The 27,821-nt window shown below is 44.4% G+C and overlaps 2 protein-coding genes across 2 annotated transcripts in view; one reads left to right on the forward strand and one right to left on the reverse strand.

Annotated features, from left to right (window-relative positions):
- Positions 1–164: 164 nt before the first annotated feature.
- On the reverse strand, positions 165–15,671 carry LOC121567009 (lysosomal amino acid transporter 1 homolog). The gene is made up of 7 exons (XM_045214791.1): positions 15,301–15,671; positions 14,815–14,944; positions 14,435–14,522; positions 2,822–2,931; positions 1,181–1,276; positions 394–579; positions 165–281 (listed from the first exon to the last, which is right to left on the reverse strand). The coding sequence occupies exons 1-7, from the start codon at positions 15,669–15,671 to the stop codon at positions 165–167; spliced, it is 1,098 nt and encodes a 365-aa protein (XP_045070726.1).
- Positions 15,672–23,779: 8,108 nt separating this feature from the next.
- The window catches only part of veph1 (ventricular zone expressed PH domain-containing 1), a 163,135-nt gene continuing 159,093 nt past the window's right edge, over positions 23,780–27,821 (forward strand). The window contains exon 1 of the mRNA XM_041876871.2: positions 23,780–23,894. The gene's annotated coding sequence lies outside the window, so the exon portion shown is untranslated. The remainder of the gene's footprint in view (positions 23,895–27,821) is intronic.

Raw genomic sequence — 27,821 nt, forward strand, 5'->3', positions numbered from 1 at the left:
CGCTACAACTTTAATCATGTGTTCTAACGCTACAACTTTAATCATGTGTTCTAACGCTACAACTTTAATTATGTGTTCTAACGCTACAACTTGAATCATGTGTTCTAACGCTACAACTTGAATCATTTGTTCTAACGCTACAACTTGAATCATGTGTTCTCACTCTAGAACCTGGACAGCTCCTCCTCTTCACAGAGCAGAGGTTCTACTTCAGGAACTTTCAGCTTTTTGCTGGTTTTACCGGAGCTGTTCTTCCTGTAGATGATGAACTGGGCGGTGACCTGGGAGAGTTAAGGCTCATTCACAAACACACCACAACAAGTCAACAATATTCCAGATATTCCAGATCCTTTTTTCAGTGAAATGATGATCTCTGAGTAAAAGAAAGGATACGAAGAAGTCTAGGAGGAGGACTCCCAGGCTGCCGATGAGCCAGGCCAGATGTTTGAGGATGAAGGTCTGTTTGGAGCCGGTCAGAGCTGGCAGAACCACAATGACACTGAGCCCGTAGGTCCCGTTGCCCATCATGGCCAGGGCAAACAGCATGTATGACGTGCCCTCTGTAGACAGCCTCTTAAACTGGACACAGACAGGGAGATGTTACCTTCTCGACCTCAAAACCGACAGAGAAAAGCTGAGATTTTAGGCTTAGGGTCTTCAAACCATGTTATATAGTTCATCATTTAACCCCATTCTATTACTTCTTCATTTTAACCACAAGTTCCAAAATAATATTAGTTCCGAACATATTTTTTTCACAATGTTTGACAATGTGTTAGTATGCATGATTTGTTGTTGGTAAGTCATGCATGCTCACACAGACACTCAATATATAAAACATGTGTATGTGAGCTGTGCTCTCCCCCTTAGACCATCCCTAGGATCAGTTATCACATTGGGAGTGACAGTGAGTTCTCTGCATGAGCCACCAGTCCAGATGCTGTGACATCACTCAGCAGAAAATACCAGTCTCTCACGCCTGGTTCTAATTTGAAAAACTCAAAACAGCAGCATTCCTCTTTTTTTCTTCTGGCCCCAACTACCTTGAGCCTTCCTTTATCAGCCCTTCCTTCCCCTCCTCTCACCCTCTTCCCTCTCACTCCTCATGTCCCCTAACACTGCTGTCCCTTCACATCTTACCCCACCTCGCCTCCATAATCACACATAGACTGTCACTTACATTTGTGTAGAGCTGTGGAAAACGAGAGGAGAGGTAGAATATGGAGGCCAGGTATCCACAGGCATAACCAGAGATCTCCACGCTGTTAGAGGCACTCTAAAGAGAGAGAGTCAGAGACCAGGTCAAAGAGAGAAGATATAGGATGAGATACAACACATTGGTCTCTCTCTCTCTCTCTCTCTCTCTCTCTCTCTCTCTCTCTCTCTCTCTCTCTCTCTCTCTCTCTCTCTCTCTCTCTCTCTCTCTCTCTCTCTCTCTCTCTCTCTCTCTCTCTCTCTCTCTCTCTCTCAATTCAATTTCAATTTAAGGGCATTATTGGCATGGGAATCATATGTTTACATTGCCAAAGCAAGTGAAATAGATAGTAAACCTAAGTGAAATAAACAATACAAAATGAACAGTAAACATTACACTCAAAAAAGTTCCAAAGGAATAGAGACATTTCAAATGTCATATTATGTCTATATACAGTGTTGTAACGATGTGCAAATAGTTAAAGTACAAAAGGGAAAATAAATACACATAAATATGGGCTGTGTTTGTTCTTCACTGGTTGCCCTTTTCTTGTGACAACAGGTCATAAATCTTGCTACTGTGATGGCACACTGTGGTATTTCACCCAATAGATATGTGGATCTGTGTAATCTGAGGGAAATATGTGTCTCTAATATGGTCATACATTTGGCAGGAGGTTAGGAAGTGCAGCTCAGTTTCCACCTCATTTTGTGGGCAGTGTGCACATAGCCTGTCTTCTCTTGAGAGCCTAGTCTGCCTACGGCGGCACATGGTCAAAGCTTTCCTTAAGTTTGGGTCAGTCACAGTGGTCAGGTATTCTGCAACTGTGTACTCTCTGTTTAGGGCCAAATAGCATTCTAGTTTGCTCTGTTTTTTTGTTAATTCTTTCCAATGTGTCAAGTAATTCTCTTTTTGTTTTCTCATTATTTGGTTGGGTCTAATTGTGTTGTTGTCCTTGGGCTCTGTGTGGTCTGTTTGTGTTTGTGAACAGAGCCCCAGGACCAGCTTGCTTAGGGGACTCTTCTCCAAGTTAATCTCTTTGTAGGTGTTGGCTTTGTTATGGAAGGTTTGGGAATCGCTTCCTTTTATGTGGTTATAGAATTTAACGGCTCTTTTCTGGATTTTGATAATTAGCGGGTATTGGCCTAATTCTGCTCTGCATGCATTATTTGGTGTTTTTCGTTGTACACTGAGGATATTTTTTGCAGAATTCTGCATGCAGAGTCTCAATTTGGTGTTTGTCCCATTTTGTGAATTCTTGGTTGGTGAGCGGACCCCAGACCTCACAACCATAAAGGGCAATGTGTTCTATAACTGATTCAAGTATTTTTAGCCAGATCCTAATTGGTATGTCGAATTTACGTTCCTTTTGATAGCATAGAAGGCCCTTCTTGCCTTGTCTCTCAGATTGTTCACAGCTTTATGGAAGTTACCTGTGGCACTGATGTTTAGGCCAAGGTATTTATCGTTTTTTTTGTGTGCTCTAGGGCAACGGTGTCTAGATGGAATTTGTATTTGTGGTCCTGGCAACTGGACCTTTTTTGGAACACCATTATTTTTGTCTTACTGAGATTTACTGTCAGGGCCCAGGTCCCTCTCTCTCACACAGACACACACACGTGTCACCTCAGTGTTGGCAGAGGTATTGTTGTCAGTGATGGACTTGGGGAGGATCAGGAGGGCCACAGTGGAAGCCCCGCACCACAGGAAACACAACCACTTCAACATGGGGCGCTCTGGGGGAAGAGAGACACACATGGGTCACACACACAGACGCACACACAGTGTTGCTATACCTCCTGGTTTTGTAGAGGTGACCGATTTCAGACAACTTTTTCCTGGAGAATGGAGTCAGTAAGCTGCTTCTGGATGACTTGGTGGATGTTCCTGTTCTTGATCCTATCAATCAGCCATGGAGATACGTCACTCGCAGTGGAAGTAGAAAGCAGCGGCATCTGGCAATGGGGGCCTTCTTTGTGATGGGGGCCTCCTTGGTGATGGGAAGCCCGGACCAGACACAGACTTCAAACAGCTTCACCACCCTGGATCCAGAGGTTCAGGCGCCTTCATCCCTGGGGGCTTCCGCGTCAAGATTGGATCAAGGGGTACCTGCGCCTTCGCCCTCTATTCTGTCTCCCTCTCCGGTGGCTTCTAACAGGGTTTTAGATCTTCAGAACTCCCCCCTCATCGGACCATAAGGGTGTCTGAGACTCCGGCCCTTCCATCAGCCATGATGGATTCTACAGCTGGCTAGGGTCCATCAGGCGTCACCGCCCATCGATCCTTGAGCGGTCTGCGAGGCCACTCGAGGCGAAAGAGCAGCCACACCACCTCAGCCTTTGCACCAGCTGTCGTCATCAGCAGCTCTATGGTGAGAAAGATCTCGGTTCCAGGGACAAAAACCCTGTGCTACCCTAGAGCACGAGTACAGGACATTACAAGGCTGCTCCCTACCGTTCTACGACAGATGCCGGGGGCTGACGCTGTTGTAGTCCATGTGGGGTCAAATGACATTAGTAGGGCTAACTTGGAACTGCTGAAAATTGATTTTAAAAGAACTGATTCTAACTCTGAAAGTTTCCAAAAAAGCGGCCAATTATTTCAGGTCCAGTACCATCGTTGGGTCACGGCTGTGAGAGATTCAACAAGCTACTGGCATTACACATCTGGCTAAAAGATTACTGTAGCTCTGTTGGCATAGCTTATATAGATGACTTTGACACCTTCTGGATACAGAAGATACTCTACAGGAATGACGGAGTCCATCCAAATCATCTTGGCTCCTGGACTCTGTCCACGCATTTCAAGGCTGCGTTGAGAAAATGACTTATCAATGACCGAAGCCCTGCTCAGAAAATCGCCACCATTGTGTCACTGAGTTGTCGTAGTGCTGCAGCAAATGTACATTGTCCCAGGAGCGTTGGAAGTTATAGTGTAAGTAACCTAATTTATGTCCTTCTAAGTTTGCTGAATGCCTCTGTCGATACTATAGCTATTGTATGCAGTAATCATGTGTCTATGAACCAGAGTTATACTGTTAGCACTGAGGCGGTGTGTCCTAGTAGGAAGTCCACTGTGTGCAGCTCACCCTGCACTATCAGCTCCAACATAAATATGACTGTCATGCTTACTTTGTCACGACCCGGTGCAAGAAACAGTCACTAATAATTGTCAGAACCCAGAGGATGAGGCAGACACAGCAGTACTAGAGATGGTGGTTTAATTAAAGAACAAAATCTTCAGGCAAAGAAACTAAATCCACAATGTCCAAAAATAAAGCCAAGAGGCACAAAGAGGAAAACCTCCAAAAAACAAAAGAAACTCCACAAAGTGGTAAAAAACAGCAGGGAAAAACAAACCTCAAAAGACTACTCAAACAAAACACAAGAACTAAACCAGAGAACCTCTGGAAAATCCCACCAGAGAAATATCAATATAAAACAAGGCTTGGGCTGGGGCTGGGTGCTAACTACAAACACTGAGCAAGGAACTGAGGAACACACAGGGTTTAAATACTAACAAGGGAATGACCTACAGGTGCAAACAATAATTAGAGCAAGAAAAACAAAAGGTACAAAAAAAGGTGCAATGGGGACATCTAGTGACCAAAACCCGAACAGTCATGGCCAAAACCTGACAGAATCCCCCCTCCTAGGAGCGGCTCCTGACGTTCCTACCAGCCTTCTCAGGGTGGAGGGCCCTGAACTGACGAATGAGGTCAGGGTCCAGTATGTCTTGGCAGGAACCCAGGAGCGCTCCTCGGGACCGTAGCCTTCCCAGTCCACCAGATACTGCCAGGACCGCTGCACCCGGCGGGAATCCAGTATCCGGTGGACGGTATAAGCCGACTGGCCACCGATGACACGGGGCGGAGGGGGAGGTCTGCCTGCCGGGATAAGGGGAGAAAAACAACAGGTTTTAATAAAGAAATGTGAAATGTTGGATTGATCTTAAGGGATCTGGGTAAGTGCAGGCGAAAAGTAACGGGATTGACTCTCCTGGCAATCTTAAAGGGACCGATGAACCTCTGGGACAGCTTGCGAGACTCCACCCGTAGTGGTAGGTTCTTAGTTGAGAGCCATACTCTCTGGCCGGGGTACAGGGTAGGACCGGGACGGCGACCTCTGTTGGCTTGTCGTTGGTACTGCTGAGAGGAACGCAGAAGATTAAGACGTGCCTTCTTCCACGTAAGCCGACAGCGTCTGATGAACCTCGAGGCTGAAGGCACTCTGACTTCTGCCTCCTGGTCCGGGAACAATAGAGGTGCATAGCCAAACTGACACTCATGCGGGGACATACCAGTGGAGGAGGAGCACAAGGTGTTGTGCGCGTACTCGGCCCAAACAATGAAGGATGACCAAGTGGACGGGTTGTTGGAAACCATGCATCTGAGGGTGGTTTCCAGCTCCTGATTCATCCTCTCAGTTTGGCCATTGGACTCGGATGGTACCCTGAAGATAAACTGGCCGTGGCCCCTATGAGTTGGCAGAAGGCCTTCCAAAACCTTGAGGCGAACTGGGGACCTCTGTCGGAAACCATATCTTGCGGAATCCCAAAGACTCGGAACACATGGTTAATCACCAACTCAGCTGTTTCCTTGGCAGAAGGTAATTTGGTCAAAGGAACAAACCTGGCCGCCTTAGAAAACCTGTCGATGATGACTAGGATCGTAGTATTACCATGGGACGGAGGAAGGCCAGTAATAAAGTCCAACGAGATATGGGACCAGGGTCGGTGGGGAATAGATAGAGGGTGAAGGAGTCCTTGAGGGCGGAGGTGAGAAGATTTGCCCTGGCAGCACACGGAACAGGCCTTGATGAAAGTGGCAACGTCTTCTTTTATGGTGGGCCACCAGAACTTACGCTGGATGAACTCCAAGGTGCGGCCTACGCCCGGGTGACAGGTGAGGCGAGAGGAGTGCCCCCACCGAAGGACTTGGGACCTTGCTGCCTTGGGAAAAAACAACCGATTAGCAGGACCTCCTCCAGGGCCCGGTTCGATGGCTTGAGCTTGTTTCACGGTATCCTCCACTTGCCACGAGATCGGAGCCACGATCTTAGCGGCCGGAAGGACAGTCATGTCAGTATCTTCTCGAATGGCAGGAGAGTAGATTCGTGACAAGGCGTCCGGTTTGAGATTCTTCGACCCGGGTCTATAGGTGAGGATAAACTGAAATCGGCTGAAGAAAAGAGACCATCGAGCTTGTCTGGCGTTCAACCGCTTCGCCTGCTGGATATACTCCAGATTCTTGTGGTCCGTAAGCACTTGAAACGGTTGAGAAGCCCCCTCGAGCCAGTGTCTCCATTCCTTCAATGCCATCTTAACCGCTAGGAGTTCACGATCCCCCCACATCGTAATTCCTCTCGGCCGGGGTAAGCCGGTGAGAGAAGAAGGCGCAAGGATGAAGCTTCTTGTCTTCACCCCTCTGAGACAGGACAGCTCCAACCCCAACCTCTGATGCGTCTACCTCCACCACAAAAGGTTCATCCGCCGTTGGTAGTGTCAGGATGGGAGCAGAGAGGATGCGCTGCTTGAGTCCTTGGAAGGCCGTCTCAGCTTCTCTTCCCCACAGAAACCTTGTGTTGCCACCCTTGGTTACCGCCGAGAGAGGGGCTGCCACCGAGCTGAAGTTCTTGATGAACTTGCGGTAAAAGTTGGTGAAGCCCAGGAAACGCTGAACTTCCTTAACGGACTTGGGGGTGGGCCAATCCGCTACCGCCTCTACCTTCTTGGGGTCCATCTGGACTCGTCCGGGTTCCACTATAAATCCCAGGAATTGTACTCGAGAGGAATGGAATTCACACTTCTCCGGCTTAACGTACAAATGGCTGTCTAGGAGGCGTTTGAGCACTTGTCTGACATGCTTAGTGTGTTCTTGAAGGGGAGCTCGAAAAGATGAGGATGTCATCCAAGTAAACAAACACAAAGATGTTAAGCATATCTCTAAGCACATCGTTTATGAGCGCTTGGAACACAGCCGGAGCGTTGGTCAGGCCGAAGGGCATCACCGAGTATTCGTAGTGACCAGTAGGCGTGTTGAAAGCGGTCTTCCACTCGTCCCCGGGTTTGATCCGCACAAGATGGTATGCGTTCCGCAGGTCAAGCTTAGTGAAGACAACTGCTTCCTGGAGCAGCTCAAAGGCTGTGGCCATAAGGGGTAGCGGGTAGCGGTTACGGACGGTTATGGCATTGAGTCCCCGGTAGTCGATGCAAGGTCGTAATCCACCGTCTTTCTTGGCCACAAAGAAAAACCCTGCTCCCGCCGGCGAGGTAGATGGACGCATGAGGCCTGCTGTCAGAGCGTCCTTGATGTAGGTATCCATAGCAGCTCGTTCGGGAGGAGAAAGGGAAAAGATCCGACCCCTGGGAGGGCAGGTCCCCGGCAACAGGTCGATGGTGCAATCGTAAGGTCTATGGGGTGGTAGTTTGGTGGCCCTCTGTTTGCTAAATACCAGTTTGAGGTCATGGTAACACTCGGGAACTCGGGACAAGTCGATGGATTCTAGAGACTCGGAAGGAGAACTCTGGGAACTCTGGAAGATACAAGTGGCTTGGCACGTAGGGACCCCACTGCTTGATAGTGCCCACAGACCAGTCGATGTGAGGGTTATGGCTGTGAAGCCAGGGATAACCAAGGACGAGAGGAAACTTCGGAACAGGAGATCAGATGAAAGTTCATCACTTCCTGGTGTTGGGAAACTGAAAGTCGTAAGGGGGTAGTGGCACGAGTGACAAGTCCAGATCCCAAAGGACTTCTATCCAACGTAGTAACCCTTATGGGGTCACTTAGAGGTTCAGAAGGAACGCCATTCTCCTTCGCCCAGATCCCATCCATGAAGTTACCTGCGGCTCCAGAGTCTACCAAGGCTTGAAGAGAAAACTCGTGGTCGTCCCAGGAAAGGGTAACTGGAATGAGCAGGCGGGAGTTGGATGGATGGGAGGAGGTTATGTTTCCCGTTACAGTCCTCCCAGGCCTGCACGGGAGAGTGCGTTTCCCTGGAGCCCGGGACACGTGGAGCGGAAATGGCCCGGTTTGCCGCAATATAGACAGCATCGCTCCCTCATCCGGCGGTCTCTCTCAGCCTGGGAGATGCGTCCAACCTGCATGGGTTCTGGTGGAGCCAGCGAGGATAAAGGTGGAGACTCGGAGCTGGAACCGATAGGAGCTAGGGTGAGCGGTCTATGGTTTTGTTTCTCTCTCTCAGACGCTGGTCTATGCGTGAAGCCAACTTGATAAGGGACTCGAGGTTGTCCGGTGGTTCCCGAGTGGCCAGTTCATCTTGGATGGTGTCAGAAAGACCCTTCAAAAAACACACTGTGAGCGCCTCGTCGTTCCAGCCACTTGCTGCTGCCACAGTGCGGAACTGGATGGCATAGTCCGTCACGCTGCGCCGACCTTGGCGGAGAGTCAGGAGCTGTTTGGCTGAGTCAGGGCCGTTGGTAGGACCTTGAAACACTCGCTTGAATTCTTCAGCAAAGGTAGAGTAGCTGGCACAGCAGGGACTTTGGGCATCCCACACAGCAGTAGCCCAGGCTAGGGCCTTTTCCGACAGCAGGGTGATGATATATGCTATCTTGGACCGGTCGGTGGGAAACGCACGATGGTTGCAGCTCAAAGGAGAGAGAACATTGGGTGAAAAAACCCCTTACAAACACTCGGATCCCCTGAGAACCGTTGGGGAGGCGGCAGACGAGGTTCCGCCAGGGGATTAACTGCCAGGGGCCCTTGAATCGGATGAACTGGAGCAGAAGCGGTTGCCGGGGAAAGTCGATCCGAAATCTGCTTTATGGAAGTCAGCATCTCTGACAGAAGTTGAGAATGTCTAGCCATTAAGGCCTCTTGCTGAACCAGAGCAGCCTCGTGGCGTTGGACAGTCCCCTCATGGTGGGACAGCATGGAAAAAGATCCTGGGTACTGGCTGCCTCTGGGTTCATAATAATGGCTCAGTGTTTCTGTCACGACCCGGTGCAAGAAACAGTCACTAATAATTGTCAGAACCCAGAGGATGAGGCAGACACAGCAGTACTAGAGATGGTGGTTTAATTAAAGAACAAAATCTTCAGGCAAAGAAACTAAATCCACAATGTCCAAAAATAAAGCCAAGAGGCACAAAGAGGAAAACCTCCAAAAAACAAAAGAAACTCCACAAAGTGGTAAAAAACAGCAGGGAAAAACAAACCTCAAAAGACTACTCAAACAAAACACAAGAACTAAACCAGAGAACCTCTGGAAAATCCCACCAGAGAAATATCAATATAAAACAAGGCTTGGGCTGGGGCTGGGTGCTAACTACAAACACTGAGCAAGGAACTGAGGAACACACAGGGTTTAAATACTAACAAGGGAATGACCTACAGGTGCAAACAATAATTAGAGCAAGAAAAACAAAAGGTACAAAAAAGGTGCAATGGGGACATCTAGTGACCAAAACCCGAACAGTCATGGCCAAAACCTGACATACTTCTGATAAGCCGCTCAGTAAAACAATCAAGCATCTCAGAAAAGTGCTAAAAATGGCCCACATTAAGTATATGGACACCCCTTCAAATTAGTGGATTCAGCTATTTCAGCCACACCCATTGCTGACAGGTGTATAAAATCGAGCACACCGCCATGCAATCGCCATGCAATCTCCATATACAAACATTGACAGTATAATGGCCCGTACTGAAGAGCTCAGTGACTTTCAACGTGGGACCGTCATAGGATGCCACCTTTCCAACAAGTCAGTTCGTCAAATTTCTGCCCTGCTAGAGCTGCCCCAGTCAACTCTAAGTGCTGTTATTGTGAAGTGGAAATGTCTAGGAGCAACAACAGCTCAGCAGCAAAGTGGTAGGCCGCACAAGCTCACAGAACCGGACTGCCGAGTTCTGAAGCGCATAGCGCATAAAAATCGTCTGTCCTCGGTTGCAACACTCACTACCGAGTTCCAAACTACCTCTGGAAGCAACATAAGCACAATAACTGTTCATCGGGAGCTTCATGAAATGGGTTTCCATGACCGAGCAGTCACACAAGCCTTAGATAACCATGCGCAATGCCAAGCATCGGCTAGAGTGGTGTAAACTTGCCGCCATTGGACTCTGGAGCAGTGGAAACACGTTCTCTGGAGTGATGACTCACGCTTCAACACCCTGCAGTCCGACGGACAAATCTGGGTTTGGCGGATGCCAGGCGAACGCTACCTGCCCGAATGCATAGTGCCAACTGTAAAGTTTGGTGGAGGAGGAATAATGGTCTGGGGCTGTTTTTCGTGGTTCGGGCTAGGCCCCTTAGTTCCAATTAAGGGAAATCTTAACACTACAGCATACAATGACATTCTAGACGATTCTGTGCTTCCAACTCTGTAGCAACAGTTTGGAGAAGGCCCTTTCCTGTTTCAGCATGACAATTCCCTGTGCACAAAGCCAGGTCCATACAACAATGGTTTGTCGAGATCGGTGTGGAAGAAATTGACTGGCCTGCACACAGCCCTGACCTAAACCCCATCGAACACCTTAGGGATGAATTGGAAGACCGACTGCGAGCCAGGCCTAATCGCCCAACATCAGTGCCCGACCTCACTAATGCACTTGTGGCTGAATGGAAGCAAGTCCCCGCAGCAATGTTCCAACATCTAGTGGAAAGCCTTCCCAGAAGAGTAGAGGCTGTTATAGCAGCAAAGGGGGTACCAACTCCATATTAATGCCCGTGATTCTCGAATTAGATGTTTGACGAGGAGCAGGTGTCCAGATACGTTGGTCATGTAGTTTATGTAGCTTAAGAAACTCACCCTGCACTAACATAAATAACATGAGTATGTCTACCTCTGCTAAGCTTCCCAATAAAGCAATAAAAACAATCAAGCATCCTAGAAAAGCTTAAGAAACAAGGTTCATGAAATCGATAACTCGCTAGTAACAGTTGACATTCATATACTGACCATCTCTGAAACTCACTTAGATAATACCTTTGATGATATAGTGGTAGCAATAGATGGTTATAACATCTACAGAAAATACAGAAATGCCAATAGGAGTGGTGTTGCGGTCTATTTTCAGAGCCACATTCCAGTAAAGCTTAGAGAGGATCTCATGTTAAATACTGTTGAAGTAATATGGCTACAGGTTCATCTGCCTCACTTAAACCCCATTCTTGTAGGACGCTGCTATAGACCACCAAGTGCTAACAGTCAGTATTTGTTATAAGTCAACCTACCAGGGTGTTTACAAACAGCACAGGAATGAAATCCACATGTATTGATCACATCTTTACTAATGCTGCAGAAATCAGCTGTAAAGCAGTATCCAAATCCATCGAATTAAGTGATCACAATATGGTATTTGTAGTGATTCCTATGTTGATTTTGTAAATAATATTTGCTGGTTTGTGGTATGTAATGAGGAGCAACCAGACGCTGCACTTGACACATTTATGAAATTGCTTACTCCAGTTACTAATAAGCATGCACTGTAAAAACTGTTAAATCCCCATGGATTGATAAGCAATTGAAAAATGTTATGGTTGAGAGGGATGAGGCAAAAGGAATGACAAATAAGTCTGGCTGCATAACCGATTGGCAAATTGAGAAATCATGTGACTAAACAGAACAAAAATAATAAAAAGCTATACTATGAAACAAAGATAAATTATATAAAGAATTATAGTAAAAAGCTTTGAAGCACCTTACATTACATTTTGGGCAAAAGGTAAACTCAGCTCCATCATTCATTGAATCAGATGGCTCATTCATCATAAAACCCACTAATATTGCCAACTACTTTAATGATTTTTTAATTGGCAAGATAAGCAAATTTAAGCATGACATGCCAGCAACAAACGCCGAATCTACACATCCAAGTATAACTGATCAAATTATGAAAGACAATCATTATAATTTAGAAATCCGTAAAGTGAGTGTGGAAAATTAGTTTTTTTTTTTTTCTCAACAATGACAAGCCACCTGGGTCTGAAAACTTGGAGAGGAAATTACTGAGGATGATAGCGGACGATATTGCCACTCCTATTTGCCATCTAAGCCTACAGGAACGTATGTGCCTTCAGGCCTGGAGGGAAGCAAAAGTCAGCCTGTTACCAACCCTTTGTAAACTTTTGGAAAAAATTGTGTTTGACCAGATACAATGCTATTTTACAGTAAATAAATTAACAACAGACTTTCAGCACGCTTATAGTGAAGGGCACTCAACATGCACAGCACTTACACAAATGACAGATGATTGGTTGTGAGAAATTGATAATAAAAAGATTTTGGGAGCTGTTTTGTTAGACTTCAGTGCGGCTTTTGACATTATCGATCATAGTCTGCTGCTGGAAAAACTTAAGATGTTATGGCTTTACAACCCCTACTATATTGTGGATTGAGAGTTACCTGTCTAACAGAACACAGAGGGTGTTCTTTAATGGTAGCTTCTCCAACATAATTCAGGTAGAATCAGGCATTCCCCAGGGCAGCTGTCTAGGCCCCTTACTTTTTTAAATCTTTACTAATGACCTGCCACTGGCTCTGAGTAAAGCCTGTTTGTCTATGTATGCGGATGACTCAACACTATACACGTCAGATACTACAGCAAGTGAAATCACTGCACCACTTAACAAAGAGCTGCAGTCAGTTTCAGAATGGGTGGCAAGAAATAACTTAGTCCTAAATATTTCAATAACTAAAAGCATTGTATTTGGGACAAATCATTCATTAAACCCTAAGCCTCAGCTGAATCTTGTAATGAATAATCTGGAAGTTGAGCAAGTTGAGGTGACTAAACTGATTGGAGTAACCCTGGAATGTAAACTGTTATGGTCAAAACATTGATGCAACAGTAGCTAAGATGGGGAGAGGTCTGTCCATAATAAAGCGCTACTCTGCCTTCTTAGCAACACTATCAACAAGACAGGTCCTACAGGCCCTAGTTTTGTTGCACCTGGACTACTGCCCAGTCATGTGGTCAGGTGCCACAAAGAGGGACTTGGGAAAATTACAACTGGGCCAGAACAAGGCAGCATGGCTGGCCCTTAAATGTACACATAGAGCTAACATTAATAATATGCATGTCAATCTTTCATGGCTCAAAGTTGACGAGAGATTGACTTCATCACTACTTGTTTTTGTAAGTATTGACATGTTCAATACAGCAATATGTCTGTTTAAACTACTAACACACAGCTCGGACACCCATGCACACACAACAAGACATACCACCAGAGGTCTCTTCACAGTCGCCAAGTCCAGAACAGACAATGGGAGGCACAGTAGTACATAGAGCCATGACTACATGGAACTCTATTCCACATCAAGTAACTCACGCCAGCACGCCCTCCTCTCCCCTGTAACTATTTCCCAGGTCGTTGCTGTAAATGAGAATGTGTTCTCAGTCAACTTACCTGGTAAAATAAGGTTTAATTAAAAAAATGAAAAAAATCTGTAAAATCTGATTTAAAAAACGATAAAAAAAATACACCTTATGGAACAGCGAGGACTGTGAAGAGTCATACACAGATACAAACACACACATACAAACACACATAACATACACACTATACACACATGTACACCTGGATTGTGTTGTAGTGGCCGGAGGAACACACTTAATGTATTGTGAAATCTGTTGTAAAATGTATTTTAATGTTTAAATGTTTTATTGTAATGTATATTACTGCCTTAATTATTGCTGGAACCCAGGAAGAGTAGCTGCTGCCGTGGCAATGTAGATATTTAATCAATACAAATACCTGTGAGATACCTGAGCTATGGAGAAAGGGGGGAGGGGTTTGTAAAGGCATGGTATGACCTCCCTCTCTCTTTCTCTCCCTCACTGGCCACATAGCCACACACAACACACACCCTCCTACTGTTAAGCAATCCAATATGTCTTCCTTTTGTGTTCCAGCCCGCGGCTGCAAACTGGACTAACAAAAGGAGCTTTACAATGTGAGCATTTGTCAAAGTCAGCAACTTTTAGTGGGAACTATTTCACTTGAAAACACACACACACACACACGTAGTCATGTCATACACATTAGGCATGGATAGCTGGGCGTAGCTGTTAGCATTGTCAACATGTAGCACATTATGCGAGTACACAGATTGTACCCTCAGAATTGCACTTACAATGGAAATATGGACCTACAGCACACTAGCTACAATGCAAGGAACAACGCTGATTCTCACACATGTACAATCACGGCAATCTATTGTATTTCCATATTGAGTGGACGGTGCAATATCATGATCAGGCTGGCCTTACTTTTAGACAATTTGTTCTTGATCTTGTAGTAGAGGAACTGGGAGATGAGCAGGAGATCAGTGAAGATGTAGAACACTACTGTCACAATCTGAGAGAAGAAAGAGAGAGAGAGAGAGAGCAATCAAATATGATTGACAGCGGCACCCTCTGCATAGGCAAGGGTCAGAGCAAGGTTAAGGAAAACATGCCCTTGGGATAAAATGTAAATGCAGATAAGAGCAACTCCATTCACAAACGGAATGTTTGAAAAAGGTGCTTGAATGCAGCAGCTATCCAGTGCATCAGGGCATGCCTAAGCATAGAGTGATGTGGCAATCAAAACAATAACACTCTCCTTATGCACACAAGAGCAAGTTGAAGTTGTGCCTGTTGTTAGATACCTGGATGGGCAGCTGGCTGGTCAGGACGCAGCCTATCAGACTGCTGATGTCCCCACTGAAGAGGAAGAGCAGAAAGCCAATAGACATGGCCTCCTCCACTTTACCATTGCGATAAGCCTCGTAGACTTGTCTGGGGGGGGGAAGAGAGACAACAAGATATAAAATGGAGGCAGAGAGAATGGTTAAGAAAAGGAGAGAGTGATGTGACATGTAAACAGATACTTGGATTAGAGGTCTCTTGGATTAGAGGTCTCATAAACTGGTTTTGCAGAGCCATACTGACTCTCTCTCATTGCTATGGCAATACATCAATAATGGGTTTATTAATCTGTCATGAGTATCTTCTTAACACTGAATGTCAGAGACATGTGAGATGGCAGCTGTTGATCACAACATCTGTGATCATTAATTTTAATTAGTATTATAAAGACAATCTACTTTTTCCTTATAGAAAGCCTTCCTACTGCAATAGTGGAAAAAACTTACGGTAGAGTAGACAGCAAGAAACAGAACATGGAGATCAGCCCGATGACTACACTCCAGTATTCCCACACATTCTCCACGCATTCCTCGAACAGATAGAGGATCCAGGGCGTCCCGTTAGAGCACAGTGGGCGACCCTGCACGGTGGAAGTCAGGTTAGCAGCCACGTTTGCAGTCCTCCCGGGGAAGCGGGCAATGGGCCCACCTTCAGTCCCTCTGCCTCCGTGGAAAAATCTGAGCGCGACGACGTGGAAGTTTTCGTTGACACCAAACACGGAACGCCCTCGAGCCCACCACCTGATGGACAACACGTAGGCTACAGGTTGGCAAACAGGCGTGTGGCGCATTTGATGAATCTGCAAGGCAATATACATGGTCATGGATAGAATTACGAATTGGCAGTGGAGATTAGGAGTGGTGTCGGGTGGAGTAAAAAATTAAATGCATTGTTACCACGCTTTGGTTTCAGCAACAAAATGCATGCACCAGACAACTCTGATACTTTCTACATTTATGAAAACATTTACATATTGGTCATAACCTTTTGTTGGGGTCGAATAGGCCTACAATGTTGCAATTTGATAGCCTACAGACCAGAAGGCAATCTATCGCTTCTCATCAAATTAATGTTGGTCTGTTGGTCTCATAATAAAACAGGCAATATATTCCGATATATTCCGCTAGGCTCTTTAATTTCCCATAATTGTATTGTATTGTAATGACCCGGGCTGGGTCATAAAGGAAGAAGAGACGGACACCAGGTGTGCAGGGCAGAACACAGGTTTATTCCTAAACTGGGCTATTGTTCAGGCCACAGCCCACGCTGCTAAATTCCGAACGTACACAAATACACAATGTCAAGTTAAGTGGCAGACTCATAAGACCAGATCAGGATCCCGAATAGAAAGAGAGAGGAGACAGTAACCCCTATTTATGCATTTCAAAACCCTGCGGGATTACCCATCATACCCCCCAACCTTTCCGTCTGCCCTGGCATATTTAACCCCTGCTAGCACCCATGAGAACAATAACACACCCACAAACACAGAACACAATACCGGGTCGTTACAGTATTGTAAGATATCAATTCTTGTTGCCCACTCCTGTCCTCCGGAATGGCATCAAATTCCATTATTTCACTTCCGCATTTTCTGCCAAAAACACAGAACTGAGACCCACAAGGATAAGGATTTAGCACCGCTGGGTGTTATACAGTGGTGTGATAAGCAGCATAGAGAGAGCTAGGGTGCTGTTGTTCCAGCCCATCTCTAATTGAGTTGAAGTCTTTTCATTATCATTAACTTTGATTCATTTAGGGTAGCCTACATTCTATCATATTTTGGAGAATGTTATTTGTAATTTTACATATTTTGTTGTTTGATTGGATTAAATGTATCTGTCTAGTTGGAGATGCTACGGCTACATAACGGCTATGTAGCCTCAGGGCAGACCAGACCAGACCAGTACATGGAAAACCTTTGATGCGGAAGCATAACTTTTTAGGGCCCAAGCCAAATGGGCTTAGCCTAAAAACCCAGTTTAAGCCTCATGTTTTTTCAAGTTTGTCATTTTTATGTTTTGTTTTGTCCTCCAGTGGATATAATATCCACTGGGACCTGGAACTCCACATTCTTTATATAAAAAAAACCAAAACTGTACCGCAGCCTCCGTTACAATGCTTAACCCTCACTGCTGGGCCAACCTTTGACCTTCATGGCCTTTTGGCTCCAAATGTACAATATGGATGATGAACGTCTCTAGGAGTCTATAGCCTATAACGCATGACATTCATTATTTCCTTTCCTAGCGCCCATTCATTTTTTAGACAGTCGACCCTCAAAAGTTTCTTTGCTCTTGTCCACCAGATTCCCGAAGACCATGCAAGACCTTGGCCCCAGCAGACACCACCACAAGAAAACCCAAGGATTCATCAGACACTCTCCTTCTCCTGGTGGGAAGCAATACCTCACTCACTGATGTTTCAGTGCCAGCTGGTGGAGAGATGGGGAGGAAGTGTTCAAACCCTGGTCTAAAGTCCCAGATAGACAGACACGTGTTTCGATTGCATCTGAACTTCGATGGCTTGCCATTGTTTAAAAGTTATTGTGTACAAATCTGGCCAATCCTAGGGATACTTCAGGGCTACGTAAATGGGCCGGTCATCATTGCACTATTCTGTGGTAACTCAAAGCCACGCTCCCTCAGTGACTATTTGAGAGATCTAGTTAGTGAGTTGCAAAGGGGGTTTGTCATCAAAGGTAAACAGTTCTCTCTAATTGTCACCTCTGTTATCTGTGACGCTCCAGCTAGAGCGATCATCAAGGGGACTAAGTCCACTGGGTATTCAGGTTGGGATAAATGCATCGAGGAGATGTCTTTGTTGCCATTTTCATTCTCTCACGTCCGACATTGTGTCTTGCCCTGAATGACTTTGCCCACAGCCTACTTGTATAATTTGTGGAGCGCGTTTGTCAGTTGTATGGTCCCCAGTATGTGGTTTACAACATTCATGGTTAAACCCATGTTTGTGAGGATGTCAAGTTACATGGAAACCTTGACTTAATTAAAAGCATTGAACTGAATGAAAATGTGCAAAAGTAGGTCAAGTTACCATATCAAGGCAATGTTGATGCTGTTCCTCTCCCTGAAGTAGAAAGTTGTCAGATGGGCTAGAGCAGCGGTTCCCAAACTAGGGGACCATGTGGGGTCGCCTGATATGAAAATGGGGTCGCGGGAGAATTTCCAAAATCCTGAAGAAAAAAAAAAGATATGCAAAAAAGATATGTATTATAATATCGTCTTTGTATCTCAAAATTATTGTAATGTGGTTAACCTTAACAACCTAAATGAAAATGATTCAAATCTAAAAGATAAAATTCAACCAAAGAGTGCCGTTAGATCATGGGAAAAGACTGCACTTGACCGTTGCACTTGAATCATTCCGACCGTGAAAGGCCCGCTATGCTATGAAACGACACACTATTGCAGAGACTTTGATATTACCGTCTGCAATTGATATGGTGAAAACAATGTGTGGGGAGGCAGAGGCACAGAAACTCACATCAATACCTTTGTCAGATAACTCTGTTAAAAGAAGAATTTATGCTCTGACTGAATTACTCAAAAACTCCCCAGTTTATGCTCTCCAAATGGACGTTAGCTGTGAGGGCCGAGATGACCATGCATTGACTTTTGTTCGCTATACATGTCGGGGGATGCTAATCACGAGGACATATTGTTCTGTCTCATGATTCCTGAGTATGACACGGCATCGGGGATGTTCAGTGTGCTGCGTGGCTATATTGAAGAAAAACAGATTCCATGGGATCGAATGGTGGGCTTTTGCACAGATGGGGCTCCATCTATGGTGGGACGGCGGGCAAGTCTCTGCACTCTAGTTATGAATGTGTCTCCCTCTGACATATGGACGCATTGTATGATACACCAAGAGCAACTGGAGTAGGTAACTTCGATTGTAAACTACAGTACCGGTCAAAAGTTTTAGAACACCTACTCATTCAAGGGTTTTTCTTTATTTGTACTATTTTCTACATTTTAGAATAATAGTGAAGACATCAAAACTATGAAATAACACATATGGAATCATGTAGTAACCAAAAAAGTGTTAAACAAATCAAAATATATTTTATATTTGAGATTCTTCAAATAGCCACCCCTTGCCTTGATTACAGCTTTGCACAATCTTGGCATTCTCTCAACCAGCTTCACCTGGAATGCTTTTCCAACAGTCTTGAAGGAGTTCCCACATATGCTGAGCACTTGTTGGCTGCTTTTCCTTCACTCTGCGGTCCGACTCATCCCAAACCATCTCAATATGGTTGAGGTTGGGGCATTGTGGAGGCCAGGTCATCTGATGCAGCACTCCATCACTCTCCTTATTGGTCAAATAGCCCATACACAGCCTGGAGGTGTGTTGGGTCATTGTCCTATTGAAAAACAAATGATAGTCCCACTAAGCCCAAACCAGATGGGATGGCGTATCGCTGCAGAATGCTGTGGTAGCCATGCTGGTTAAGTGTGCCTTGAATTCTAAATAAATCACAGACAGTGTCACCAGCAAAGCACCCCCACACCATAACACCTCCTCCTCCATGCTTTACGGTGGGAAATACACATGCAGAGATCATCCGTTCACCCACACCGCATCCAAAAAGACACGACGGTTGGAACCAAAAATCTCTAATTTGGACTCCAGACCAAAGGACAGATTTCCACCGGTCTAATGTCCATTGCTCGTGTTTCTTGGCCCAAGCAAGTCTCTTCTTCTTATTAGTGTCCTTTAATAGTGGTTTCTTTACAGCAATTCGACCATGAAGGCCTGATTCGCACAGTCTCCTCTGAACAGTTGATGTTGAGATGTGTCTGTTACTTGAACTCGGTGAAGCATTTATTTGGGCTGCAATTTCTGAGGCTGGTAACTCTAATGAACTTATCCTCTGCAGCAGAGGTAACTCTGGGTCTTCCATTCCTGTGGCGGTCCTCATGAGAGCCAGTTTCATCATAGCGCTTGATGGTTTTTGCGACTGCACTTGAAGAAACTTTCAAAGTTCTTGAAATTGTCCGTATTGACTGACCTTCATGTCTTAAAGTAACGATGGACTGTTGTTTCTCTTTGCTTATTTGAGCTGTTCTTGCCATAATATGGACTTGGTCTTTTACCAAATAGGGCTATCTTCTGTATACCCCCCTACCCTGTCACAACACAACTGATTGGCTCAAACACATTAAGAAGGAAAGACATTCCACAAATTAACTTTTAAAAAGGCACACCTGTTAATTGAAATGCATTCCATCTGTTTAACACTTTTTAGGTTACTACATGATTCCATATGTGTTATTTCATAGTTTTGATGTCGTCACTATTATTCTACAATGTAGAAAATAGTAAAAATAAAGAAAAACCCTTAAATGAGTAGGTGTTCTAAAACGTTTGACCGGTAGTGTACATCAAACCACATTCACTGCACGCACGCCTGTTCACAAATCTATGTGGAGATATGGGATCAGAGCATGACAATGTTCTATTTCACTCCGAGGCTTGGTGGTTATTGAGTGGGAGAGAGGAACTGTTGTCATTCACAATGGATGTAAAAAAAAAAAAAAACAGACTTGGTTGACTTTCTGTGTAAGGAAAATAAAATAACACGAGTGATGACTGCTCACCTCCGACGCTTGGAAGAGCACTTTGGTTCACTACAGAGGAGTTTTGGTTCCTGACTCAAAGGGATTATACCCTGCCTTCTCAAAACAACGGGGAACTGGGCACTCTGACATCTCCGACTTCCGACTTCAGTGCGTTCAAGAAAACTGGGAACTTGGAAAGAAACGAGTTCCGACTGGGAAAAAATAGTTTTGAATGGTCATCAAACTCGGAATTCCAACTGGGAACTCGGGCCTCTTTCTAGAGCTCCGATTAACGACCTAAAGATCACTGAAGTCATGATTTGACCTTGTGTTTTTCAGAGTTCCCAGTTGTCTTGAAAGCACCATAAAACTCATGGTAGGCTACCCTTTGCCTGTGTGAAGCTGGACTCTCGTCTGCATTAAAACCAAATATCGATCCAGGTTGGATGTGACAGTAGAGATGAGGTGCGCACTGTTGACCACGCCTCCTGACTTTGAGAAGCTCCGACGCGACATGTGTCAACCACACCCATCTCATTAGTGGTGGTTAGATAAGATACATTATGTCAGACTCATTTGAAATTGACTGTCATAGCCCCATATTAAAAGTACGTGATGCACTCTAAAAAGAAAAGGTTCCTGGAGTATCCTTTAGGGGTTCTTCAAATTGAAACTGTGGGGGAACCCCTATAAGTTATTCGAAGAACCCTTTAAGTGCTTGGTGATCGAACAGGTTTCCTGTTATATTCATCAGAGGTGTAGGGAAGGTGAAGTCTGTGAATCCAAAAAATAATAATTATACAGATGATTAACAAAACATGCACACAACAGTATTCATACCTTGGTTTTTGTGGTAAACGTGAATGAAAAAAAATGTTTTGATAATGGTTTTCATACACATACCTTGTCCATAATGTAGAGGCCTATGGGATATACATTGAAGAGGTAAGGGAGGAGGATGGTAAATGTGATCTGCATAACATACCAATACCAATTGACATACCTTTGTATGCCTCCTCCTCTGTATACCTGTAGACACAAAAGTGAGCAGTTCAGTCATCTGCACCCAATGCAGCCAGCTTTCAACATATTCTTATAACCTACATATTCTTAACTATATGTTGATTTGATATTCAATGAATTGTTCATTTTCTGTTTTAGAAAGATCTGCACAAATATGAAAAGATAGATGGTATTATCATAAACCAATATCAATTTAGATCATACAAGGGACAAACCTTACCTTAAATCCTTTCAAATTCAAATCCAAATGTTTCAGTTGGGCAGTTAGGTTCCTGCAAGAACCCCCACCAACTGAGGAGCTTCCTCGTTGAACCCCACAATAGGTTCTTGGAGGAACCTTTTGGGGGCAATTTTCAGTGCCAAAAACGCTAAGGTTCTTCGAAGAACTTTGAGGATCTTAGAAGAACCCTTGTTGAACCCTAATTTTTAGAGTGTGGTGAGTTGAGAAGACAATCAGAAATACTGTTAGAATGTTTTTCAATAGCCTGCCATAGCCCCAAATAAAAAAGTAAACATTGGCTGTTAATTACATATTTGTTTTCACATGGTTGGGGTCGCGAGAATCTTCATATATCAAAATGAGGTCGTGGGCCAAAAAAGATTGGGAACCCCTGGGGTAGGGCATTGTAGCATCATGATTATCTTTAAACATTTATTTATAATTTTCCCCAAAAGCCATTTACAAAGTTATTGAATTTATGAAGAGAGATGAAAATGGAGATTTGGAGGTGGAGTCGGTGCCAGGAGTGTGGGTGATGGATGGCAGGTGCGTGTTGCCAACCTTTAAAGGGAAGATATTGGAATCAGCTCCGAAGCTTTGAACGGGGGAGACAACCGTGGTAGTTAACGTTAGCGACGGCATTGCTTTGGTAATGAACATGCTTCTGTCTCAGGACAAGGCTTATGTTATTATTGGGAGTATGAACAAAAATAGTATTTCTTTGACTACCCTATAAACTCTTGTGAGCTTGGAATAGATGTGGTAACCAACCACTCTCCGAATGTAAAAAGCATTGAACTTAATGAAAATGTACAGAAGTATCTCAAGTGAGAGAGACAACTGCTGTGAGAGGGGTATATTTGAGGGTGGAGAATGAAATGGAGTGAGGGATGGAATGTGCCAGCTGGTGGAGGGAGAGATGGGGAGGATGTGTCCATCTGACGCCAAGGATAGACACATCTTCCCTGTCTCTCCTTCTCCTGTGGGACAGCCATACCTCACTCAGTCATGTTTCAGTACCAGCTGGTGAAGGGAGAGATGGGGAGGATGTGTTCATCTGACGCTGAGGATAGACAAATCTTCCCTATCAACACCAGGTAGAATTCTCAGGAATTGTTATTAGAATTGTTATTATTAATGATTGGTCTTAGTTTAATAACTGATGGTGTGCTCTGTTAAAATGTTGAAATAGAATGTTCAGAATAGCAGACACAGTTCAAAGTCAGTAGATTAGAATTTTGAATTATCTTATATAATTTTAGGCTTTGAAGCCCACTGGTGTCCCCCACTCCAACTTACACTGGGCACACAAATATTTTATACAATAGAACAGTGCAAAAATCTGAATTTAAATACAGAAAAACAATGAATCCCATCAACACCAGAGGGCTTGTCATGGGAAGGGGAAACAGTAATTAAATGTATAGTTCACCCAAATGTCCTTACCCTGTAAACTGTCTATGGACAAGGTATAACAGCAGACCATACTTGGTTTTTCTTTACATGGCCAATGTTTTCAAATGCTCACGTTTTAGCATTTGTGGCACAAATCCAATTCAAGTCAATGGCACTTATTTTATATATGTTTATGGGCTTTTGTGGGCTCAACTTCATGTTCCCTGTTGCAATTTGTAATAAACCAGATTATTTTGATTGACTTCATCTGCAAGTGCTCTCTTCTCTTTTATTTATATTCTCTTTTGTTTAAGTACAGTATTTAGTAGCAGAGTATCTGAATGCAAATTGGGGAGAAAAGCTGGTTTAATGTAGCCAGCCCCATATAAGGTCTGTGTTGCAGCCTGCAGTTTGCCCATTTCTGGACCCGGGATTTAGGCGGGAACTCAGCCGTACATTTGTGCAGTATGTGGACCAGACCTGGGGGACACCTTTCTATTTTTCAATCATTTTTCACTATATGGCCCAGATCTGTCTATAGGCAAATGCAATTTTAGCCACTGATAATATCATCTGGTACAAATTGCCTAAATTCCCTAGGAATGGATTTCCAAATCCACCTGTTGATCGGCGCGCGAATCTTTACCACGGGATGGCGCGCTTTTCACAGTGCACGAGGACTGTAGTGAGGAGAGACTGTCCTGTGGGACCACTTGGGAATGCGTGTCAATTCTAGGCGTTTAGTCGGTTTTTAACGGATTTTGAAGGCTTCATTCTTTTCCCCCAGAACTGACTGACGTCTACAGAATAAAGGGTGAGATATTTAACGTTTTTAACCGGGATTTGTGCCTTTGTTGTTGTTTAGTGATGCCCGGTTAAACACGATAGCGTACGGTGGAAATGTGTGACATCCTCGCTATGTCGGAAAAGTTTAAGGAGACCGAATGTGTGTCATCAAATGGATATTATAGAGGTCAAGAAATCATGAATAGAGGTCAGTGAATGTGGAATTGTTGAATGATAATGTTAACTCCTGTAACAAAACATGCTGGTCAATACGGAGGGAAACAAGTGCATCCAGACATATGCGCCGGTTTTATTTTGTAATTAGACGGCTCGTTCGTATACTAGGCTATTTGAGAGAACGTTCATGGAATGGTTTAATTAGTATGAACTACCATTTCTATTGAATATATCATGCGCAATGATGCTTGCGTTTCCATGTGTGGTATTTGCAACACCCCCCTCGCGTTCTCTCTCTCACACACACACGCCTGAGTGTCCCATGCATTTTCCTTTTTGTATTGAGAACTACAGTTTTTTCCAACTGCTTACACACGTTTTCAAAGCGGTCTCTTTTTTTCAAAACTCTACACACAATTCCCAAAACTGCACAAACAAAATGTAACACTGTATTCAAAATGTCAGAATGAAGCATTTGCATCAAATGGCAAACACTTCTTTCATAATAGTAAATGTTTGGATATACCATGTAAACACTGTTGTTCTAAATCTAAAGCTCTTTGGTCTTTCATAGGCTTATATCTACATTTCAATACAATGTTCTACAGTGAAAGTAATCTGCTGAGAGGGGTAACAAGTACACTGCAAACACCAATGCAATGTAGAAACAGAAAATATTTATTAGGCCAAACATTACTGTTGTATACAGTAGCATACAACAAAACCATAAACATATGTAAACCAAAATTATATTCTTTAGAATACAGTAAAGAACACAATTGTGTGTGTGGGGTCCCGGGGGGGCAGTCCAGGAATTGGTAGGGGGGGGCAGTCACCAGTGCTAAGCTACGCTTCATCTCTTCTCCGGGCTGGGTCTGGCCACAATACTTCGTCCACATCACAAGATATGTTTTCTCTTGCCAAACATCGAGGGAAGTATCTCCTAGCATGGCGTATCCAACCTTGGACAGAGGCAACCTCTATGTCCCCACATGCGTCTTCCATTGCCTGGAGAAGCGGCATGCGGGCATAGGGTTGGCGATCATACACTTTCCAGCGCAAGGCTGAGAAGAATTCCTCTATGGGATTTAGAAAAGGTGAATATAGGGGTAGGTACAAAACTACAAATTGTGGATGGGTGGCAAACCAGTTTTGGACCAGAACAGCCCGGTGAAAATGAACATTGTCCCATATAACCACACATCTAGCAGGCTCCTGATCTGGATCAGGGACAAGCATTGTGTAAATTGCATCCAGAAAAGTGAGCATATGGCTGGTGTTGTACGGACCCAGTGTGGCATTGTGATGGAGGACCCCGTTTTGAGTGATGGCAGCACACAGTTATATTACCCCCACGCTGTCCAGGGACATTGGTAATTGTCCTCTGTCCTATTACATTTCTTCTGCGGCGCCTGGTTTTGGTGAGGTTGAAGCCAACCTCATCCACATAAATAAATTCATGGCGAATTACATGGGCATCCATCTCCAATACTCTCTGTAACAGACAAAATGATATATAGATGAGTAAATATGGTATGTCTGAAGTACTGGAAGTAGTGTTGCATACATACCTCTACAAAGTCATGTCGCAGATTCTTGACTCTGTCAGAGTTTCTCTCAAATGGCACCTTGTAAAGTTGTTTCATCGTCACTTGTTGCCGTTGGAGGATGCGTTGTATGGACGACAGGCTTACAGAATTGATGTTGTTAAATATGGTGTCATTATTCAAGATATGCTCTCTTATCTCTCGAATCCTAATTGCATTGTTGGCCAAAACCACATTTTTAATTGCAGTCTCTTGTACATCTGTAAACAAGCGTCCTCGTCCTCCATGATGTCTTTGCCTTTCCACTCTGTACAGAATTCAAACACAGTATGTGTTCAGCATAGGAACTGTAAACAATGTACAAAAAAATGTGGTACAGCATGATAACCAACCTCATTCATTCAATGCAGTGCAGTAAATTGATGGCTTAGAGTTACAAATGTTTATGCAATACTATGCAGTCATACGTATTTTACAGTACATTACTGTAATGCTAAAATAGTCATTAGATAGTTGCATACCTGTTCTAATTTCTGAAGGTTTGAATTATGGACGCCACTGTAAATCGACTCAAGTTGGGCTGGACTCTCAGTCCAGCCTCTCTCATGGTCAAACCGTGGTTGATCACATGATCAACAAGTGTAGTAAATGGATGGCTTAGTGTTGCCCTAATCTCATCAGAGATGGCTCTCCTTCCTTCTCTTCTTTGCCCTCGTCCTCTTCCTCCTACTCCTTCTCCTCCTCCTCTTCCAACTCTTCGTCTTTGAATTTGTCCTCGTTGTTGTCCCCTGCCTCTCCCTGCTACTCCTCTTGCTCTCTGTCCATTGTTGGCATCCATTGTTCAAAACAGGTAATCTGACCTTTGACCTATTTATAGGCCTATACTACAGTAAAGCAGTGATTGGTTAGTGATCAGTTAAGCAATTAGTGTTTGCACATGTGAGGAGTGTGTGTGTGACCTGGTGAATAAGTGTAGCATTTTGATTGGTTGTGTTTGGAAAAGAAAAGCAAGTCACTTCCTGTTAGATTTTTGTGTTTTAGGTAGAGAATTGTGTGTAGTGTTTTGAAAAAAAGTGTTTTATGCAATTGACAACTGAGTCAAAGGCTGAGAAATAGATTATGGTGTTGGAGATTTGGTGTATAGTTTTGCACTTTGAGTGAGAGGTTTAAAAAAATCATGTGACATGAAAATATTTTGTGTGTAAGCAGTTGGAAAAAAATGTAAAGGGCTCCATGCCATAACTATAGAATGCCTCTCACATGGAAAGTTTAGGTGCATTACCTGACATAGGGAATGAACCTGTGTCATGCAGAGTTTTTATTCTGCATCTCCTCTCCTGAGTGGCTGGCTCACATTCCATTCTCTGCTCCTCAAGGTCATGGAGTTCTGAGCAGTGGAGTGGAGAGGAACACATTGCAGAGTGCACTCTGCATTAGAGCGCCAGGAGTGCTCAAAACCATCTAGGCTTACCATACATGCTTCTGCTTTTAGGCAAAGCTGCAGCCTGGACTATTACAGCCAACTGTCGATTCCAGAGGCTTAAATAATAAATGTGTGTGTTTGTTTGTGTGTGTGTGTGTGTGTGTGTGTGTGTGTGCATGTGTGGATATACAGGCAGTTACTCTACCACCCCCAAAACACCAGATCTCTCTCTCTCTCTCTCTCTCTCTCTCTCTCTCTCTCTCTCTCTCTCTCTCTCTCTCTCTCTCTCTCTCTCTCTCTCTCTCTCTCTCTCTCTCTCTCTCAGTGAAGGACTGGTGATGTAACCCTCGCTCCCTCCACCTCAGGAGTTGTGCCTGCTTGACTGCTGATGAATTGGGCTGCTGGTATCAAATAGCGTGTGTGAGAGACAAGTGTAAGGGGGCTTGTGAATGTGTAATGTAGTTTTATCTGTGTGTGTGTGTGTGTGTGTGTGTGTGTGTTATGGATTCAGGGACCCCTCAGTTGTCTCTGTGGTGACTGAGGTGGATAAAAGGGGCATAGTTTGGGAGGAGCATCTTCAGAGTGTAGACTACAAAGACTGGAGACTGGCCTTCACCCCGCTCTCTCCTTTTGGGTTGTTGTCAAGTTAGCTACAGGAGCAGACATGTAGAAAGAACATGGCTGCTCTGTGCCAGGGCTGTGGCGGTCATGACATTTTGTGAGCCGGTGATTGGTCAAGCAAATAACTGTTGGTCTCACGGTAATTGACCGTTAATTAACATTAACACATTTAGCGTCTCCTGGCTTC

Source organism: Coregonus clupeaformis, chromosome 5 (assembly GCF_020615455.1).
Source record: "Coregonus clupeaformis isolate EN_2021a chromosome 5, ASM2061545v1, whole genome shotgun sequence".
NCBI classification, from domain to species: Eukaryota; Metazoa; Chordata; class Actinopteri; order Salmoniformes; family Salmonidae; genus Coregonus; species Coregonus clupeaformis.

What these genes read in the sequence shown, in the direction of transcription:
- LOC121567009 (XM_045214791.1), bottom strand. Translation starts at nt 15,671, where the DNA reads ATGTATATTGCCTTGCAGATTCATCAAATGCGCCACACGCCTGTTTGC. An exon ending in CAAGAACAAATTGTCTAAAA is followed by an intron (nt 2,932 to 14,434) that starts GTAAGGCCAGCC and finishes CTCTTCCCCCAG; the next exon opens with AGCGCCCCATGTTGAAGTGG. An exon ending in ATACCTCTGCCAACACTGAG is followed by an intron (nt 1,277 to 2,821) that starts GTGACACGTGTG and finishes CTCTCTCTTTAG; the next exon opens with AGTGCCTCTAACAGCGTGGA.